The sequence below is a fragment of the Pongo pygmaeus genome, chromosome 1 (assembly GCF_028885625.2).
Source record: "Pongo pygmaeus isolate AG05252 chromosome 1, NHGRI_mPonPyg2-v2.0_pri, whole genome shotgun sequence".
NCBI classification, from domain to species: domain Eukaryota; kingdom Metazoa; phylum Chordata; class Mammalia; order Primates; family Hominidae; genus Pongo; species Pongo pygmaeus.
This window is the reverse complement of record NC_072373.2, coordinates 183,863,036-183,877,060: the sequence shown is the minus strand read 5'-3', so window position 1 is coordinate 183,877,060 and position 14,025 is coordinate 183,863,036. Positions and strand designations below refer to the sequence as shown.

At 43.5% G+C, this 14,025-nt stretch overlaps 1 protein-coding gene across 2 annotated transcripts in view; it reads right to left on the bottom strand.

The window, feature by feature from the left end:
- Positions 1-9,046: 9,046 nt before the first annotated feature.
- ATPAF1 (ATP synthase mitochondrial F1 complex assembly factor 1) overlaps positions 9,047-14,025 on the bottom strand; it is a 34,716-nt gene continuing 29,737 nt past the window's right edge. For both annotated transcript variants that reach the window (XM_054489082.1, XM_054489090.2), the window contains one exon: positions 9,047-12,273. In XM_054489082.1, the coding sequence (XP_054345057.1) occupies positions 12,079-12,273 (195 nt within the window). In that variant the 3' untranslated portion in view covers positions 9,047-12,078. The remainder of the gene's footprint in view (positions 12,274-14,025) is intronic.

Below are 14,025 nucleotides of genomic sequence, written 5' to 3'. Positions count from 1 at the left end.
TACTGTTAGTAAGTTAGGCAAAGAACAAGTCAGTTTGAATTGGGGCTAGACACTTTCTAAAAAATGCTCTCCTGGGAAAGTAGATGATAATGAAGACATCTGTGTTCATTATCATCCATGTTAAAGCAATGGGCAGCATTAAGTACATCGACCATCCTCAGTAACCTTGACACCACCTTAGACTTCTCACTCACTCTTTTGATACCCTTGCAAAATCTGCTGGGGCAGGTCATATTCCACACATTCTACAGATAGCACCCAAGGGAGGAAGTCACTTAGTGTGAGCTGAGGGTTGAAAAAGAGATAAGAAGGAGGCCAAGTACAGAGAGAAGAAAGGGGTTTAGGAAACAGAAGGCTGTCTGAAGGTCACTCGGCTTCTAGAGTGCAGAGTTGCCTGCCTCTGGGAAGAGGGCATGAGGTAGACCATCACTGAGAGACCCGAGCTTCCCTGACCTTGAGAGCAATTCCCTCTCCACAGGGGTACCCAGAGGACACAGTGCAGGCTGCTGGCTCTGAGACAAACTGAGAAGGGTGAGAAAGTTCTAGCAATCAATCCCAGCTCCAATGGGGTGTGAGTTTCCCAACTGAGCTCTGTAGCTGAGTTCCCATCAATCCCTCATACCCCTCAACCCCCCTCCCCTGCCACTGCTGCCTGCCTGGCTTTCCATATATCATCTCCCTCTGCTCACTTACCACAGGCGAGTACAAAATGCACACAGGATGGATGGAGAGCTTCAGCCTGTGCAGGCAACACACAATTCTCTATGCAGCTGCAGGGGCCAGGCACAGATAATCCAGCGCAACAGATAATCCAGCATTTGTTTCCAGGGGTCATGAGCCAGGGAAATTCTCGGTTTTCAAAATCAAACAAGGAAAACATCTGAACTCCAGGCATCTGGGAAGGCTTTCCTCTCTTGCCCCATAGAGGTCTTACCTAAGGGCATGCTGGGAACAGCTAGTCTTATCCAAGAAATCTTTACTAGAGGAAGACAATAATAAAAATCCTTGTCTTTTTCAGCTATTTTCCAGTTGGGTTGCCTTGGACTGAAGTGCAAAGAAAATTTGGAACAAAGAGATAGAAGGAATGCTGCTACTGATACCCTGTGTGACCGTGGGGAAGTCACTTCACCTGGTTTGGAGCCTTTTTCCTCAGGTGCAAAGTAAAAGTAAAAACTTATTGCAGGGGTTCCCAAATCAGGTTCAGTTTCAGAATTACCTGGAGAGTTACAAGAAAAGAAAAATATTAAGTTGGTGGAAAAGTAATTGCGTTTTTGACATAAATGGCAAAAAGTGTAATTACTTTTGCACCAGCCTAATAGTTTCTCAGGCCCCACCCCAGGCCAACAGAATCTATATCTCAATGGTGAAGCTCAAGAATGGACAGCTCTGACAAGTGCCTCAGGTGTTTCTGATGCCCAGCCAGGTAGGAAAATGACAAGGTTAGATGGATTTGGTCTCTTTAAACTATAAACAGTTATGTTTAATGAGTTGCCAAGGAACTAAATACATAGACATCTGTAACCAGGAATAACTTTGTCTCAGATAAGCCATCTACAAATAATCAGGCAGGCCTGCACCTTGGCCCAAAAACTCCAGACGTTACCTGGTTTCCAACCTAGATGTTAGCTGCCAGGCTTTGGGTCTGCCTGCTCACCTGCCCACCTCCCAGACTCCTGATGTCTGTCCCCTGGTCTGGTATGATTACCACTGCTCAAGCCTCTCTAAATTCCTGGAAGAGACTTTCTGAAAATAGAAACATGGTGTAGAAAAATAGTACAAAAGAAACATGTTCTAGAAATGAAAGGTCTATGTTCTAGGAGATTTATGTTCCAGAAACAGAAATTCCTCCTCCTCTGTATAGATGTGCACCTTGAAAAGGTACTTAACCAGCTACTGTTTTGCACTTTCATTATAGTGCTAAGCACTCTGTGTTTGCTATATCATTTAATCCTTTCTTATATTTTAAGATAGGGCCATTATTATTTTATTTACAGATGAGAACACAAAGGCTCAGAGAGATTGAATAACTTGTCTAAGGCCAGACAGTGAATGAAAGGCAGAACTGAGATTCTAATTTAGTCCTGACTCTTCACATCTATGATGCTGTTTCCCCAGTGTCCTCATCTGTAAAACAGGAATAATATTGGCCGGGTGTGGTGGCTCATGCGGGTAATCCCAGCACTTTGGGAGGCCAGGGCGGGCTGATCACCAGAGGTCAGGAGTTCGAGACCAGCCTGGCCAACATGGCGAAACCCCATCTCTACTAAAAATACAAAAAGTTAGCTGTGCATGGTGGCACACACCTGTAGTCCCAGCTACTCTGGAGGCCGAGGCAGGAGAATCCCTTGAACCTGGAGGCGGAGGTTGCAGTGAGCTGAGATCGCGCCACTGCACTCCAGCTTGGGCAACAAGAGTGAGACTGTCCAAAAAAAAGAAAAAGAAAAAGAAAAAAAAAGAAAAAAAGGAATAATATTACTTTTAAGGTATTATTCAAAGATCAAATGAAAGAAACTTAGGCATCTCAGAGAGTCTTTTGGGGGTCACACAACAAGTGAGATTCAGCAAAATACCTCTCTGCTCCCTCTCTTCCCCTGCAAAATTAGTGCCAAAATGTAAGACATGTCTGCTACTTCTTACCTGACCAGAGGCAAGGTCAAAATGGGAGATTGAATGTGGGTTGAAGAAATGAGAGTGCAAGATGGGGATCCATACCATATTGTGAGTGTGGGAACAATAGCAGTAACAAACATGATGTGGGGTCACAGTGGACCACATATCAAGCGTGACCCAGTAGTGATTGTTTCAAACCATGGCAAATATTTTTTGGGTAAATGAAGATCTTGAGAGGATACCACTAAGCTATGGTTACTGCCATGGCAGATGTAGAAGAGGACCAAGGTAACGTGAATATCACATCTGTTAGGAGGGACATGGGTTCTGGGCAATAGAGTGAAGATTCAAGTCCAGATGTGATGGGAGCACTGGACTGAAACCAGCCAGATGAAATGGGGCTATGTGTGGAGGTCCAAAGGACTAAAGTTCTAGGCAGGAAAAGCAATGTTTGACAACAGATTATGGGAAGATAGCAAGGTAGGAGTAAGGACGAGGGCCAGGAAAGGTGGAGTCAGTGAGATGACTTTAGTAAGTGGCTATGGGGGGAAATGACTTCCAGGTGGGCCATGCCAACTCCCAAGGGATGGCCACCCAGAATCCACTCTGATTACCCCACAAAGGCATCTTGGGCTCAACTCCAGGCCCCAACTGTGAGGCAGACACTGGTGACACTGGCTAGTCTGTCCAGATGCAGGTGAGCCAGAGGGTGAGGGGCTGGGGTTTTGGGTCATATAACTAAAGACAGACAGTTCTGCTGAAGAGATGCCAAAGCAACTTGAGAGTTATTTTGCTTATCAGCAGGAGAGGTGGTTAGGTAGAAAAGTGAAGACTCTCCTAGGAGTTTCCATCTACAGCAGGCAGAAGGAGGTGAAGGTAGTGAGAAGAGGCCAGATTTTGGCTAGGGGTGGGGAAGAACTGGCTCACTCAGAGCTGTCTCAGTGTGGTGCAGGTCAGTTAGCAGGTAGAGAGTTCCCAGTCCCCGGGAAGATTTTAAACAGTTGTCCAATGGCTTAGTGGTGCTGTAGGGAGGCCTACAATGGTGGGCAGGAGAATTAGACTAGACCAGGTTTTTTTTTTCAGTCTTTCTTGAAAACTGTTTCTTCAGATGACAGCTTATGAGAAGCCCAGTAAATAAAACAGATTCTCTGGTTGAGTTGGGGGTCAGAATCCCAAGGTCCCCATCTCTGGACTTTGGGGATTTCTTGAAGCACAGTTTGAAAACTGGTGACTGGATAGTCTGTAAGGTCTTTTTTTTTTTTTTGAGATGGAGTCTTGCTCTGCCACCAGGCTTCAGCTCACTGCAACCTCCGACTCCCTGGCTCAAGCTAGTCTCCTGCCTCAGTCTCTCGAGTAGCTGGGATTATAGGCACATGCCACCATGCCCAGCGAATTTTTGTATTTTTAGTAGAGACAGGGTTTCACCATGTTGGCCAGGATGGTCTTGATCTCCTGACCTCGTGATCTGCCCACTTTGGCCTCCCAAAGTGCTGGGATTACAGGTGTGAGCCACTGAACCCGGCCGCCCGCCCCACCTCGCTTTTTTTTTTTTTTTTTTGAGACCAAGTCTCACTCTGTTGCTCAGGCTGGAGTGCAGTGGCGCGATCTTGGCTCACTGCAACCTCCGCCTCCTGGGTTCAAGCAGTTCTCCTGCCTCAGCCTCCTGAGTAGCTTGGATTACAGGCCCTTGTCACCATGCCTGGCTAATTTTTGTATTTTTAGTAGAGATGGGGTTTCACCATGTTGGCCAGGCTGGTCTCGAACTCCTGACTTCAGGTGATCTGCCCGCCTTGTGCTAGGATTACAGGCATGAGCCACCGCACCCAGCCTGTAAGGTCTTTTTTTTTTTTTTTTTTGAGATGAGTCTTGCTCTGTCCCCCAGGTTGGAGTGCAGTGGTGCAATCTCCGCTCACTGCAAGCTCCACCTCCCGGGTTCACGCCATTCTCCTGCCTCAGCCTCCCGAGTAGCTGGGACTACAGGTGCCTGCCACCACGCCTGGCTAATTTTTTGTATTTTTAGTAGAGACGGGGTTTCACCATGTTAGCCAGGATGGTCTCGATTTCCTGACCTCGTGATCAGCCCGCCTCGGCCTCCCAAAGTGCTGGGATTACAGGCGTGAGCCACCATACCCGACCAGGTCTTTTTTAATGTTCAGGTTTGGCAAGGCAAGACAAGAACTTGAAAGTGCCAGCCTGGTACTTAAAATAATTGTTTTGCTCCAAAGGTTTGTTCATCATCATCTCTCTTCTTTCTGCTTACAAACCCTGGACCTGACTGCCTTCTCTGTTGGCCCCTTGGTTTGGTTTTCCATATGTAGCCTCTGCAATAAGAGCAAGGAAAATGACCACTGTCTTAGGCTGGGACCACAATGTGCTTGCCAGAGCCGGATCTCACTGTGGAAGCGATGTTTGTAGGCTCAGGTGGTCTGAGTTTAGTGGTCACTCAAACGGAGTTTATTCAGCATCCACAGAGTATCTTATCCCTCTCTGCCAGGTTTCATGCTGGACACTTGGAATATAATGTCCAGTAAGATGTGATCCCAGTCTCCAAGGGCTATTCATTCTGGTGGGGAAGCCAGCCTTGCAGGGGGGCCATGTGGAGGGGAATAGGTCTCAGGGAAGGCTTCTCATAGAGATACTACAGTGAAGCTTTGAATTAACTTAAGGAAGAATGGGCATTTGAAGCAGGCAAATTTATTAGAAAAGAGCAGAACAGAGGCAGGAAGAGCACAATGTGTTTAGAGAACTGCAAGTCATCCAGAATGGCTGAAGCCAAAGGAGTGGGTAGGAGAGGCACAAAATGAGCCTGGAGAAGACACCATGCACTGGATCCTGAAGCTCCTGTGAGCTGATCTAAAAGGACTTTGTCCAGAAAGCCCTAGGGAACCTGTAATGATTCATAAGTGGTTTGAACCAATTTTTCTTGTAGATATTCCAATTCCTAAAGCCTGAAGAGCTTAGAAGTAGCCCTGTTCAAGTGAATGTGAAAAATGAGCCTGCTCAGTGGACATTACAAATGATCCTATTAAGTGTGGAGCATGGACAGTCATCTATTCCTGGGTTGGCTCCTGATGCAGACAGCAACCTTGAAGTCATCTCTTCCCTTTCTGTGCTCTAACTCTCCCTTTTAGCAGAACAAGGATAAAGATGTTGTTATCAACCTGTCACATCAGAAGAATTGACAAGACCAAAGTTCTCCAAAGGAAGTCCTCCCTAGTTAGAACATGATGTCTTGCAAAATTGTCTGGAGGAATCAGAGGTATATAATGCATGCATTTTGTTCTTTAGTTACCAGCAAGAAAATTGGGAGACATGTTTCTCAGGGCTGGTTCCAGAGCCAACCATGACTTACTTTTTTTTTTTTTTTTTTTTTGAGACAGGGTCTCACTCTGTCACCCAGGCTGGAGTGCAGTGGCACAATCTGGGCTCACGGCAACCTCCACCTCCCAGGTTCAAGTGATTCTCGACCTCAGCCTGAGTAGCTGGGATTACAGGTGTGTGCCACCACGTTCAGCTAATTTTTGTATTTTTAGTAGAGATGGGGTTTCGTTATGCTGAGCAGGCTGGTCTCTAACTCCTGGTCTCAAGCGATCGGCCCACCTTGGCGTCCCAAAGTGTTGGGATTACAGGCGTGAGCCACTGCGCCTGGCTGGTTGCTCTCTTTTCTGAGCTGGAGTTGGGGCAGGAGGGTACAAGGAGAGAGCAGCACATGTCACCGACCAGCAGGTTCCCGCCAACCTCATAGGGTTGGTAGGATTGAGATAACCCATGTAAGGGCTTAGCACGGTGCCTGGTATATGGTTAGCCCTTAGTAAATGTTAGTGGTTATCATTAATGTGTATGTAGTCAAGTGTTGCTTAACAATGGAGACTACATTGAGAAATGTATCATTAGGTGATTTGGTTGTTGTGCAAACATCATAGGATGTATTTACACAAACCTAGATGGTATATAGCCTATTGCTCCTAGGCTGCAAACCTGTACAGCATGTTACTGTGCTGAATACTGTGGGCACTGTAATATAATGGTAAATACTTATCTATCATATCTAAACATAGAAAAGGTACAGTAAAAATACAGTATAAGATAAAAAATGATATTGCTGTATAGGACACTTACAATAAATGGAGCCTGCAGGACTGGAAGTTGTTCTGGGTGAGTCAGTGAGTGAGTTTTGAGTGAATATGAAGACTGAGGAGGATATTACTGTACACTACAGTAGGCTTTATAAACACTGTACACTAAATTTATAAAAATTTTTCTTTTTTCAATAACCTTAGCTTACTATAACTTTTTAACTTTATAAACTTTTTAATTTTTAAAACTTTTTGACTATTTTATAATTACACTTAGCTTAAAACACACTGTATAGCTGTATAAAATATTTTCTATCTTTATTCTATAAGCTTTTTTCTATTAAAAATTTTATTTTTTACTTTTTAAATGTTTTGGTTAAAAGCTAAGACACAAACATGTACATTAGCCTAGGCCTACACAGGGTCAGGATCATCAACATTACTGACTTCCACCTGCACATCTTGTCCCACTGGAAGGTCTTCAGGGGCAATAACACACATGGAGCTGTCCTCTCCTATAAGAACAATGCCTTCTTCTGGAATAACTCCTGAGAGACCTGCCTGAGGCTGTTTTACAATTGACTTAGTATTTTTTATACGTAGAAGGAGCACAATCTAAATAATAAAAAGTGTAGTAAATACATAAACCAGTAATAGTCATTTACTACTATCAAGCATTATGTACTGTACATAGTTTTATGCACTATACCTTTTTATTTTTTGAGATAAGGTCTTGCTCTGTCGCCCAGGCCGGAGTGCAGTAGTGTGATCCCAGCTCACTGTAGCCTCAACCTCCTGGGCTCAAGTGATCCTCCCACCTTAGCCTCCTGAGTAGCTGGGACTACAGGCGTGCACCACCACGCTCAGTTAATTTTAAAATTTTTTTTGTAGAGACGAGGTCTCGCTATGCTGTCCAGGCTGGTCTTGAACTTCTAAACTCAAGGGATCCACCTGCCTCGGCCTTCCAAAGTGTTGGGATTACAGGCGTAAGCCACTGTACCCGGCCCCTATACACTATACTTTTATATGACTTGAAGTAGTAGATTTACACCAGCATCACCACAAACACATAATGCATTGTGCTATAACATTACCACAGCTATGATGTCACCAGGCAATGGGAATTTTTCAGCTCCATTATAATCTTATGGGACCACAGTTGCATATGCAATCCAACTTGACCAAAACATTGTTATGTAGTACGTGACTGTAGCTTGGGAGGCCAGCACTGAACCCACAGTATCTCGTCTATTGCAAGAACATATAGCCTTTGAGACTTTAACACTGTCTACCTGTTATTCCCCATTAAGCCATAAGTGCTTCATGGGCGGGTACCAGAGTCTGGCCAGCTTTGCATCCTCCATAGCATGCGGGGGAGTTCCTTAACTCTCTTTGCCCCTTCTGAGACGGCATTGATCAGTTTGTCTTGTATTGTAATCATTCATGTCAGGTCATGCCGCTGAATTGTGGGCTCCTAAAGGGTAGATACTGAATCTTTATATTTGTCCAGAAACAAGCATTCTTAGCTTGGCTCTATTCCAGGGCGTTAACACTTGCTGTTCTCTTTACCTGGTTTTCTTTCCCCAGCTCACGTATCAGCTGCCACTGCTGCAGAGATGCCTCTCCTGACCATTAAGTTATTGCCTCCACTACATAGTCTATAATATTATTTTTAAATTTTCATATCACTACCAGTATGTGAAATAATTTTATTGGTTTACTTGTCTTCTTTACAAGAATATAAACTACATGAGAACAGGGGCCTTATTTGCCATGTTCATTGCTATATTATCCAGTTTTTTATAACAGTGCTTGGCAAATAGGTGCTCAATAAGTGTGAATGAATGCTGACTCAATGCCAAATCAAATGACTAGGAAGTGGGCATTAGTACCTCTTCTCCAAGACTGAACAAAAGGTCAGTATGGAGAGTGCAAAGCAAAACATGTGGCTCTAGCTTCCAAACTGGTTGGAGAAGAAAGAAGTATCAGTATGAACATCCGAGAACTAGACAAAGCAAACTATAATCAGGTGTAGGTGTGAAGCACTGAATCAGAGGGAAGAGAGAAACAGGCAGTGGCTAAAACAGAGCTTGCGAGCAGGAATCATACTCTACGCATCTTTCTGTGTCCAGCACTTAACATAGCGGCTGCAGAATAGATGCTCTGTGAGCAACTGTTAAGTTGTACTGTGTAATGGTCCACCAAGGTAATGCCAGTGGATTAGGTGAGGTACAGAGACTGTGTATAACTTGGTATCTTGGTTTGCAAATATTTCTACTCAACAAGTTCTCGATCTATGTGTATTAAGAGATTCTTTTAAATCTACAGTATTTACATGTAGGTACATACACAAGACAATGTTTTGGTTGAAATCCATATTACCTATTTATTCAACAAAAAACTGAGTATCTTCTATGGTCCAGGCCATGTCCTTGGCACTGCAAACAGAGATAAATCCTGGCCCTCAAGGAGCTCACAGTCTAGTGGGGGAAAAAAGACACAAGAATAAATAAATATAATGTATTTGGAGTTTGCAAAGGGGGCCACTATGGGAGACAAAGAACAGAGGAACCTAAATATCCTATAGTTAGCATCCACAGGAAAGAAAGACCTGGCAATGTACATTTTTGTAAAGAATAAATAAGGCAATGGTTCTCAAAGTGTGGCTGGCTAATTACCTACATCAGAATCATCTGGAGCACATATTAACAAGTAGATTCCCAGTACCTTCTGCACACATTCCTGATTTAGTGCATGTGTGGGGGGGGTGGTGTACGGTTGAGGCCTGAGAATCTGCATTTTAAAAGCACTTTAGGTGATGCTACTGCATCTTAAAGTTTCAGAACTGATGAGATAAAGTTTGTTCTTTTAACTGGAATAAATAATGATCTACACATCTGAAATGATAACTTGTATTAGTGTTTAACGAGGGGCAAGGGAAGTAGAGAAAAGGATGGTAGTTGATATTTTCTACTGTAGTGAAGTTAATTTAATTCTCACAATAATCCTATGAGGTAGATATTATTATCCCTATTTTAGATGGAAAAAAAACCCCAGAATTAGATAGTTTAAGCAATTTGTTCAACAGTATAGAGCTAATGAATAGCAACACTAACATATGAACCCAGATTCACTTAACTCTAAAGCCTGTCCACTTTCTATAACACCATGCTAGCACTAGTGGACAAATTTACTAATTAAATGGTACAATTTTCTTTGAGTTATTTGCCAGATCTTTCTAGGTAAATAAATATAAAGAACAGCTACATGGTACTTTAGTCATGCCCAACATATTTATCCATGGACACATCCTACTTGGCAGTTGGGGACTGAGGGCAAATCCAGGAGGAATGATTAAAACGAATGGCCATTTCTTACTCCTTTTTCCATCATTTCCTTACCCGCTGGTGGAGGTGTAACAATGTACTATGTATGGCTAATAACTGGGTCCATCTGGAAAGACAAGCAAACATAACTGGATACCAATAAAAACAACCCCATCTGATGTCAAAAATTCTTGGGACCCAAAACATTCAGAAGGTCAGAAGGCATTTAATGAAAATGGCAGGACAGATAAGACTCAAGTTTCTCAAAAGATAAACTGCCAGGACCAGAAGCAGGTCCAGAATTTGCATTAGTTAACGGCTCAACCTTTAGAGAAATAGTGAAAGGATAGCAGCTTCCCTGGTTTAAAAATACTATCTGTCTCTCTCAATACATAGACTCAAAGGTGCAACAAAATAGACACAGCTCAGAGAACAGTGGGATGTCCATCCTATTTAAAGAGCTTAGGGACAGGCCCAACCTATAAAAATTCTTCTGGAAGGAAGAAAACACACACACACACAAACTGCAAATACTGCTTAAATTCCCACTCACCACATTCAGTGTCATATAACCAGATCTTAGGCAGGAGCAGCAGAGTGGAGCATGTTAGATCAATAAAGAAATGTCAGGCCAGGTGCGGTGGCTCACACCTGTAATCCCCGCACTTTGGGAGGCCAAGGTGGTGGATCACTTGAGGCCAGGAGTTCGAGACCAGCCTGGCCAACAAAGGGAAACCCTGTCTCTACAACAATACAAAAATAAGCCAGGTATGGTGGCAAGCGCCTGTAATCCTAACTCCTCAGGAGGCTGAGGCAGGAGAATCACTTGAACCAGGGAGGTAGAGGTTGCAGCGAGCTGAGATCGTGCTACTGTACTCCAGCCTGGGCAAGACAGAGCGAGACTTCATCTCAGGAAAAAAAGAAAGAGAAAGAAATGCCATAGTAAAGGCAGCTGACAACAATACTGGGGGCCTTGGGTTCAGAAGGCTGGTGTGTAACCACCGTCCGTTCCTATCACTGAGCTTGGAACCACAACAGTGACACTACAAATGAAAGATGGGTTTCCAGCTCTGGAGAACAACTTTCTTATTTCTGGCGTTCCAAGCAATTGTTCAGTCCCAAGATGAGTTTTGATCAAATCAGCCCATAGCCCTGACACTATGGACAGTACATAACTCCGGTTTCATTATTTTGTATAACAAACATTGTAAGCCAGACTTAAAAAAAAAATTATTGCTATATTTTCCCCACATCCAATCTGGGAACATTTGCTTTCACTCACTTTTTCGTATCATGTTTAGAGTTGTTTTTTAAAAAATCATGCAAACCTGGATTAATCTTCTCCTTACAAAAGCATTTTATTTACACTGCACTGATTCATTCCTTCAAACACATAGCTTCTAACAGGTGGAGTTAGAAAAGCGGGTGCCACAAACTATGGTTTAATAGTATGTAGGCCCTGTACCTGTTTATCTAACTATACCTGAAATTTGCTGATACCCCAAGCCAGCTACACTAAAGGCATCTCTGGGGGGCATCATCTAGATGAAGTCTTTATCCTGATGGGAATATCTGGTTAATCTACAGTTTAAACAGGATGTTTGGCTTATGCTTTTGTCCAGCTGACCGGTGCATGGGAAGCATTAAAGCCCATATCTAACTACAGCAGGTCTTCAAGCTTATTATCCTGTCATGAGTTCATAAAGATGACAAACTCATCATTTGGGAGCTATAAGGTCAAAGTGGCCAGAATGCAACTGTGCTGTTACACTGTGCAAAATCAAGTCAACTGTCTTGTAGGTCCTTGGCTGTCTCTTGTTATAACCTCGAACACTTAAAAAAGGAAACCTCAAGTATGCTGCGATAATTATCAGAATGTTCAGGTACCTTTGTTCCTGAATATCAAGTAATAGGGCTCATCTCTGTGACTGCTTGCGACAAGCACATAGGGCAACTCATTACCAACTGCTCATTATAAATGCTGAGCTCTTGAGTTCCTGAGGAGGGGGTGGGCTCTAGACTATCGAGGGCTGAGTCAACTAGGTGAAGGGCCAACCTGTACAGTTCTAAGTCTTATTTTGGTTCTGGGCACATTTCAGTTCTGCTCCAAGTCCGCTTTGCTCCAATTCAGCGATGACAGACATATATTTGAACTCATTTGGTCTGAGGTTAAAGGTCTCCACTAACCCGTAGGTCTCTTTCCGATCAGTAGCATAGAAGAGCTGAACTTGGTTGGCGATGCACTGTGCCTCAGCAACATTCTGTAAGGTAAAAAGAATAATGAGGTCCTTCTTGCACAGGGCCACAAAGCTCTTGTCTGAGTTGTGTGGTGGGTGGGGGCCCTCGCCCAGGAGTCACCACTTCCAGAAAGTTTCCTTAACTTCGACGTCCCTAGTCTTGGTTAGGTGCCTCTTTTCTGTGTACCAAATCATCCTGTGCTTACCACTGTCATAGTATTTATCACACTGTATTGTATTTTTCCTTTTCTTGTCTATTTTCCCTAGTACAAATTCCTCAAAGACATAGACCGTGGTTTGTTTTATATCTCTGCAGAGTGACATCTGGTGAATGTTTACTGAATAAATTAATGTACATGTTCACATTATTCCTCTTCATCCAGTTCCCTAATAACTGTTAAATATATCTCAAGGGGGAAATAAGACAGCAATAGTTACCCAATTCTAAGAACCAGTTTGTGAGTGAAAACTAAGTTCTTGACTAACCAGATATACACTTGAATAAAACCTGTTATGATACTACCTTGGTCAGAAAAGTACTCCCAGAGCCAGCTGTGATGGTTTTAAAATTTGCCCACAAATTTTATGATACTCCTCCCTTTGATGGAGCCTAATTTCCCTTTCCTTGAGTGAGGGCTATACCCAATGACTTCCTTCTAACAAGTAGACTATGACAAGATGGTTGGGGGCATTGGTGTGAGCCTGTAGTCCCAGCTACTCAGGAGGCTGAGGTAGGAGGATTGCTTGAGCCTGTCTGGGTAATGTAGTGAGCCCCTTAAAAAAAAAAAGACTATGAAAAAATGAAAAATGATGGAGAATGACTTCTGCTATCAAGCCATAAAGGTTTTAACTTCTCTCTTGCTAATTTTCTTGCTCTGGGAAAAGTCAGTTGCCATGTAGTGAGGACATTCGTGCAGCCCTATGGAGAAACATGACGAAGACATGAGGCCCCCGCCAAGAGCCATGTGAGCGGGGCTGGATGCGGACGCTTAAGCCCAATCAACCTTTGGATGACTATACCCCTAGATAACATCTTGACAGCAACCTTGTGAGACTCTGAGCCAGAACCACTCAGCTAAGCTGCTACTACAGAAACTGCGAGGTCATAAAGGTTTGTCGTTTTAAGCCACTAGGTTTTGTACAATTTGTTATGCAGCCATTTATAACTAATACATCAGCAAAGGCCCAGGGAAGAGAAGGGCAGTAGCAGAGAAATGGTGAGCAGGCCGCTGTACATGACAGAGGCAGAGAAATTAGCCAGATGTGGTGGCATGAGCCTGTAGTCCTAGCTACTCGGGAGGCTCAGGCAGGAGGATCGCTTGAGCCCAGGAGTTTGAGGCTGCACTGAGCTATGGTCATGCCAGTACACTCCAGCCTGGGTAACAGAGGAAGACTCTATCTCTAAAAATAAAAATTAAAAAATGACAGAGATAGGGGTTAGAACACGGGCTACACTCTCAAACTTTGCAAAAGAGTCACCTCTGACAACTCTTACTTTTGCTATACATTCTGCAGTTCTAGTTGGTCAGAGGTACTCGTCCATTATCACCGTGTTCATATGGCCAAAATTAAACCCCAAAAGGTCATGGAAAATTCCCACTAAAAACTTACTGCCAAAAGTGTGCTATGTCTAGCTAGGGAATGATGAAGACGGGTTTATAAATAACATGGGCTATGCTCCACCTCTATTCCCTCTGTGGGACTTTCAGGACATTTCTCATGAGCAGGCACTAATCTCTGAGACTGCATCTTCAATCAAAAACCTTTTCCCAAAAA